This window comes from Nicotiana attenuata, unplaced genomic scaffold, assembly GCF_001879085.1.
Source record: "Nicotiana attenuata strain UT unplaced genomic scaffold, NIATTr2, whole genome shotgun sequence".
Taxonomy (NCBI): domain Eukaryota; kingdom Viridiplantae; phylum Streptophyta; class Magnoliopsida; order Solanales; family Solanaceae; genus Nicotiana; species Nicotiana attenuata.
In genome coordinates, this window is record NW_017671554.1 from 53,035 (window position 1) to 60,386 (window position 7,352).

Sequence of the window (7,352 nt, forward strand, 5' to 3'; positions counted from 1 at the left end):
GATGTTACGTGATCATGTATACGTAAGGACGATTATATTCATGAAAAAAATTTGATGATCTAAAGTACGCATGAGATGATGACTATATGCGATATATAAGAATTCCTACAATTTCCAAACATGAACAAAAATCCTGGAAGCAATTTAATTTAGTTCTTCTTGGGTTTTAAAAATAACGGATTGTCCCAAGGTTTTCTGGTTGCAGGAGAAAGACTTCACCAAAAGATGGGATTTATAGTGATACAACAAAGGAAATTTAATAGAGACGAAGTCTTGATCTTTGACATAGAAACAGTGTAATGAGGTTAGAATGCAAGTATTTTGATTATGGATAATATTTAATGTGAAGCCACAAATAATAGAAGATCGTGAGAGAAAGGGGAGAGAGGAGAAAAAAAAGAAAAATGGTAGAACTAAATTCCTTAATTGAAGGCACTAATAATGGATTGGGAGCCTTTTAAGGTGGAATGTATATATTTTGTAAATAAAGCATGTGTAGGTAGGGTAATTAGCTAAATATAGACATTAAGGGTAATAAAGTTTCTAATAGTGTATAGAAATGAAAAAATCCTTTTTTATTTGTATTGCTTAAATTATTCAAATGGAGTGTCCTTTTATACGGCTACTTCTCAACACCCGCGATTATCGCTAGAAATTTCCCAACAGTCTGACGTGGCTGTCCCCACAATGGAAAACCTTCAAAAGTACACCGGGTCCCACAAGATAAGTGGGACCAAGCCGAAAATACAGTGCCACGTTTGCAAATAAAAAAATTATAAACCATTTTAGAAAAGCTAACAACCTTCCTTTCACTCCCATTTTCCGTTTCTCAAATTTCCTCCATTCCAATTCTCCTTTCGATCAAAATTTCGATTTTCCCTTCTTTCTCTTCGCCATATGAAATAACACAAGAGATTTGAAGGAAAAGGCGATCGATTTGTGTGAGGTTATAATACTAATATGGCGAAGAACAGAGAGGAGGAAGAACATAATAAGGTGGTGACATTGACGGAGGAGGAAGAGGAAGAATTGGAGGAACAATTAGGTTCTAGTTTGACACTCGAACGTGTCGCCGCCGCGAAAAAATTGATCGAAGATCATTATAAATCGCACATGAAACTCATCCAGGATCGCAAACAAAGGTTCCTAATTTTCTCTCCTAGATTTTAATTATTCAGATTTTTATTCCAGTACATGATTTGAATTTTCATGTTTATGTAAATATGTTGCACAGTATTTATTTCGAATCCAAATGTGATTTTTTTAGATATATTTAGATTTCGAATTGGAAATATGTGCAAACTGTAGCTCCATTTATAGGTAAAAATAATCACATTATGAATTTTCATGTAGGCATTTATTTTGAATTTTCATGTTATGTAAATACGTTTGTACAGCATTTATTTGGAATGCTACATGTGAATTTTTAGATAACTTTATGTTTTGAATAGGGAAATATGTGCAGAATATAGCTGGTCTTAATGTGGTAGGTTGACAACCAATGTAAGAATAGTCAGATTATGAATTTTTATGTACAACATTCTTAGAATTTTCATGTTGATGAATTTTGGAATGCAGCATTTGATTTAGACAACTTTTTAAATTTTTTAAGCCGAAATATGTGCAAAGTGTAGCTGCTGTCAATGTGGTAGGTTGACAGCAAGTGTAAAATAATCAGATTATGAAGACGTTTATTTGGATTTTTCATGTTTAAAAACATACACGTACGACATTTATTTGGATACGCAAGATGTGTTTTAGAGAACTTTTAGATATTGAATGGAAATTATGTAGCTGGTGTTGTTGTGATAGTTGAAAGCCAGCCTAAAAGAATCATATTGTGACAAATCCTCTTTGATAGGCGAGGTTAGCTAATTTCGGATGAAGGTGTAATTATTAATGATGGTTTGGCTACTCTTGACGGATGCGTCTTTGATTGTCGTTAATATCTTAGATGTGAATGTGTGAAAAAAATCATGAAGATACATGTAGTTAGTGTCTTATCTTGTTTGTTTGGTTAATATAGTAATGGAGCACCTCTTGTCCTACAAATGTTGTACTACTCTAAATCTTTTAATAAAAACGCATTTTCAACTAAGCTGTTATGGACCGAGTAACCATGTGCGTATGCCTTTGCTTACAGGTATTCTCACATTTCTGTTGAGTTAAATGCGCTATGTAGGCTAGCATACTTATAGTTGAGCCAATCACTGAAGGAGAGTGATATTAGATGGAATTTTGACAATTCATTTCTGTAGCCCCTCATGTATTATTGTCTATAAACTGTAGGCGTTTACTGCTAGAAAGGAAATTGGAAAGCTCTGGTGTACCAAAGGAGGAACAAATGAACCTTCTAAAGGAATTGGAGAGAAAAGAGACAGAGTATATCCGACTAAAGCGTCACAAGATTTCTGTTGATGATTTTGAGCTTTTGACGATTATTGGGAGAGGAGCTTTTGGAGAGGTTTGAGATTCTTAATATCTTTAGATTTAAAAATATTTCATTTTTCAGGGATTATTTTTTCCCCCTAAGTTTTGTTATCAGGACTGTTACAACCTTTGAAGACTGAATTTTAACTTCATATGCTTAACCAGAAGGAGCATGTTCAATGAATTCCTTCGATTTTCATGCAAAATCCACATGCAATAATACCTTCTCAAGATGCATAATTATGTTTTTTAAATTTACCTAGACATTTAATAATTGGAGTCACTCATGATGCCTTCGCTTTTGTATTTCTCGCTATTCTTGTGTAGCTTTGTATGACAATAATTGCTGTTATTAGAGCACCCTAAGTAAGTTTGAAAATCTTAATTGCTACCCAAAGCTTCTGTATTTTTCAGATAATTATTATTTTTGGAAGATAAATTCCTTTAGTCCTTCAATTGGACATTATAGGGAGCCTGGTGTATTAGCTCCGGCTATGCATGGGTTCCAGGAAAGGATGGACCATATTTCTGATTGTTTCCACGGCTTGAACCCACGACATCCTGATCACACGGAATTTGTTTCATGTTTACCGGCATTGGCTCCTGATAATGAGTTGCTGATTCTTATGCAAATCTATTTTTGCAGGTCAGGTTGTGCCGGGATAAAATATCTGGTAATATATATGCAATGAAAAAGTTGAAGAAGTCTGAAATGCTAAGTAGGGGGCAGGTGAGATCAAATCCTTTCTAACATGCTTAAGGAGCCAATTAGTATCCATCTTCTTTGTTAAATAATATTTTTTTTCCTAGTCCGTTGCTCTGCTTCTTCTATCAAGATGTGCAAGGAAATGCAGCATACTTTTTTAAGAAGTGATCTGTTTTCTCTTACCATCTCTTTACCTTACAGGTTGAACATGTTCGGGCCGAAAGGAATTTGCTTGCTGAAGTAGCAAGCCACTTTATTGTAAAACTTTATTATTCTTTCCAAGATGCTGATTACTTGTATCTAGTAATGGAATATCTGCCCGGTGGTGATTTGATGACGTTGCTGATGAGGGAGGAGACATTAACTGAGACAGTCGCAAGATTTTACATTGCTCAGAGTGTTTTAGCCATAGAGTCTATTCATAAGCATAACTACATACACAGGTAGTTAATCTACTTGGTAAAAGATTTGAAATGATCTCAATGCATAACGGTTTATGTCTTTTACATAACGTTTTTTTTTTGTAGGGATATTAAACCCGACAATCTTCTTTTGGACAAAAATGGCCACATGAGGCTGTCTGATTTTGGTCTATGCAAGCCGCTTGACTGTTCGAATTTATCTCCTATAAATGAAAATGAAGTGATGGACGATGAGAACTCAAGGGGATCTGCTAACAAGGGAACTGGAAGCTGTTGGAATAGCTCACTTGAACAACTGCAGCATTGGCAAATAAACAGGAGAAAATTAGTAAGTAGGACATTATTAACAGAAACACACATATTATCTCATAAATTATAAACTTAATCCGGAAACCTTATTTTTGCTTCTTTTTTTCCTCAACGATCATAGATGTGCACACTGCGTTTGTTGTTGTTGTTGTTGATCATAGGTCTGCGTACACATTACCCTCTCCAGATCCCACTTGTGGGATTACACTGGGTTTTTTGTTGCTGCTTTTGTTGTTGATCATAGATGTGCAGTATAAAAATTATTAATCAAAAGAAAAGTAATATCTAGTACCATAATAATTGGTTTCGGGAGATTAACATATGTACCACCACTATTCCTGCTTTTGGATAGTGTGAACTTTGTAACGTAATCAGGCAGACACAGCTCCGATAATTGTGGTGATAAATGAACTATCAATCCAAAGTCTATCTTCACATGAGTAAAGGATATGAACTAGAAAAATATTTTACTATTCCTAGAAGTGACCTTTTTTTACTACCTTCTGTGACAATATTTGTTGTCTAAAACAAATTAGTTAGCAGAACTAGTAATATTATCTGTTTCTATTGCAGGCGTTTTCAACAGTGGGCACTCCTGACTATATTGCTCCTGAGGTTTTACTGAAAAAAGGCTATGGAGTGGAATGTGACTGGTTAGTTTTCTTACTGTTTCTGATTGACATGGATTTTAATTGGATGGTGTTTTCTTTTAAAAAAAAGTGCTTTCCTTTTCAAAGTTTAGACTGTATCATGTACCTGTTGCTAAATATCTCGCACATGTTTTGCTTATTCTTCTCTTTTAGGTATGGTCACTTCTTGAATAGACAAAGTAAAGTTAGTAGACTTGATCCATCATCCTCTTTACTTCTTGCTTTGTTCAGGTGGTCACTTGGCGCCATCATGTATGAGATGCTCGTTGGCTATCCCCCTTTCTACTCTGAAGATCCAATAACGACATGTAGAAAGGTATAGTGGTCCGCTCTTGAATGTTTGTCAATTTATTTAAGCAGCTTTGACGCTACAAAAAATACAAGTTTGGAAAGGAAATCTACTTTCTCCTTGTTCAACATTAATAATGACACCGGGATTATCCCTTTATCCTTTGATTTTAGTTAACAATCAAATTATCTAATGGTAGTTCAGTTAGGATGCTTATGTAGCACGACTTAAATGCTATGCCTTGACACTTGTTCTGGTTCTATAGATTGTTCATTGGAGAAATCACTTAAAATTCCCAGAGGAAACAAGATTGAGTCCTGAAGCCAAAGACCTGATCTGTAGATTGCTTTGTGATGCTGAAAATCGCCTTGGTTGTCGAGGAGCAGAGCAAATAAAGGTTTGTTGTTACTTGTTACGAGAAATTCCACTTAACAGTCAATTATAGATTCTTATGTTTTATTCATGAATATAATTAGGCTCACCCCTGGTTCAAAGACATAAAGTGGGATAAACTTTATGACATGGAGGCAGCATACAAGCCAGAAGTCAATGATGATCTTGACACTCAAAATTTCATGAAGTTTGATGAGGTGAATTACCATTTTATATGTTATACCTATTCCTGTTTTTTTTTATTTCAAATTTTAGAGAAATTCTGTGAGAAGTGATATTTCATCTTTGAAATTTAATCGTGACTGTATGTCCGTATGATTCACTACTACGCAAGCTACCTTTGTGGGCATGCTGTGATTAAAAGTTAACCTAGGTGATCTTATATACCTATTTGTTATTTTGGTACCTAAAGATGAGCTTATGGTACCGATCAACAATGACTGTGATGACTTGACTGTGCATATATGCAGGACACTAATTCCTCTAGAGTATGTTTTCTTCTCTCATTAATGTAAGCCCTTCCGTTTTGCACCAAAGTGGAGAAAAACAAAGTGAAGTGTAGAAGAAGTGAAAAAGTAAAAGAGGAGAATTAAAAGCAAAATGAGAATGAAAAACAGAATTGGAGGATCAAAGCTAATTTTATCACCAAAAGCACAGGACCATTTTCTGGATAAAACTGATGAAATTAGCATTTATTATTTTCTTTCGTATATACTTGAGCTTCATTTTGGATGATGAATTTGATATTCATGCATGTTTAATTGTTGTTAACAATGCTGAGTTGAGAATTCTTTTGATACTGATGTACAATTGAAACTCTTTAATTTGCAGGCAAATCAGCCACCAGCAAAAATTAGTTCAGGACCCCATAGAAAGGTGAGTTTTCTTTCGCTACTGATGTACGCCACATTTAGCTATGGTTCTACTTACCAGCTCTCAGGGCACTAGCTTTCGTTCATGATGATAAATCTTTTACATCTCCACATTCCATACTGAATGTAATCATGTCTTGCTGCACGTCTTGCTAGCATCACTTTGGCATTTTCTTCTCTTGCTTACTTTTCTGTATCTCCTTTCCAGAACACCTTTTTTCCCCATGCCATGCTTAAGTAAATCTTTTCTATTCTAATATTTATTTTGGCAGAAGCGTCTGATTCCGGAAGATTTAAGTTTTGTTGGCTATACCTACAAGAATTTTGAGGCTGTCAAGGGATTGAGACATTCTTCGGGTATAGTGACCTCAATATACTCTCAGACAATAACAGTTCTGTCATCTTCTTTTTGAAGGGAGCTCATGTTGCATATTCTATCATCTATTAAGTCACTGATAATACTCTTATGTATGTCGTGGGCTTCGTGGCCTGTATGATTGCTTCAATGAATTCTGAACTTCTATATCATTAACACAGCAGGTCCTACAATTAGACTGGTAATAATTTATAATGCTCACTTGTGTTGATGTATGTCTTAATGCTCTCATTGGACATAAGTTACAAGTAGGTATATGACATGAATAAAGCAGTTACTGAGTTATGGCATCTGTTAGATTTTTGTGTAGCATCTTTAGTTTCTTAGATGATTGGTCATGCACTCAACTTGACATTTTATCGACTTCCTGGATATGGAAAACTTCAGTATCTTGCTGATTGTTTTAACTTTCAATATATATTACTGTGTCTTCTTCTTCTTGAGCCGAGGGTCTTTCGGAAACAGCCTCTCTACCCTTCCGGGGTAGGGGTAAGGTCTCTGCATACACTCTACCCTCCCCAGACTCCACTTGTGGGATTTTACTGGGTTGTTGTTGTTGTTGTATATATTACTGTATGTGCTGGTTTTATGAATGAGCTGTCTATAGTTTAAACTGTTAGAGTGTTTGGAGCCCTCAGTAGTAATTCAGTGCTGAATTGCTATTCTCTTCATTATAGGGTAACTGAGTTTACTTGGTAATCCACCTAGAGTCATGAAAGCACAATAGTCAACTTTGAGTGTTCTAATACTCCTTACGGAACTATTTGGACAAGGTACTATTATGGGAAAAGTCCCACTCTAATTAGAATCGCTTAATGTGCATGACATATTGATCAAATAAAGAGACTTCAAACAACTATTTGGGTGGGGGTTTGGGGGGGGGGGGTGGGGGGGTCAGTAGGACC

General features: G+C 35.4%; 1 protein-coding gene across 1 annotated transcript in view; it reads left to right on the forward strand.

Annotated features, from left to right (window-relative positions):
* The first annotated feature begins 804 nt into the window (after positions 1 to 804).
* Positions 805 to 7,352, forward strand: part of LOC109208954 (serine/threonine-protein kinase tricorner-like) — a 7,872-nt gene continuing 1,324 nt past the window's right edge. The window contains exons 1-11 of the mRNA XM_019372110.1: positions 805 to 1,142; positions 2,290 to 2,464; positions 3,077 to 3,160; positions 3,338 to 3,579; positions 3,664 to 3,886; positions 4,441 to 4,520; positions 4,749 to 4,833; positions 5,072 to 5,203; positions 5,283 to 5,396; positions 6,031 to 6,075; positions 6,344 to 6,428. Coding sequence (XP_019227655.1) covers positions 961 to 1,142; positions 2,290 to 2,464; positions 3,077 to 3,160; positions 3,338 to 3,579; positions 3,664 to 3,886; positions 4,441 to 4,520; positions 4,749 to 4,833; positions 5,072 to 5,203; positions 5,283 to 5,396; positions 6,031 to 6,075; positions 6,344 to 6,428 — 1,447 coding nt within the window. The 5' untranslated portion in view covers positions 805 to 960. The remainder of the gene's footprint in view (positions 1,143 to 2,289; positions 2,465 to 3,076; positions 3,161 to 3,337; positions 3,580 to 3,663; positions 3,887 to 4,440; positions 4,521 to 4,748; positions 4,834 to 5,071; positions 5,204 to 5,282; positions 5,397 to 6,030; positions 6,076 to 6,343; positions 6,429 to 7,352) is intronic.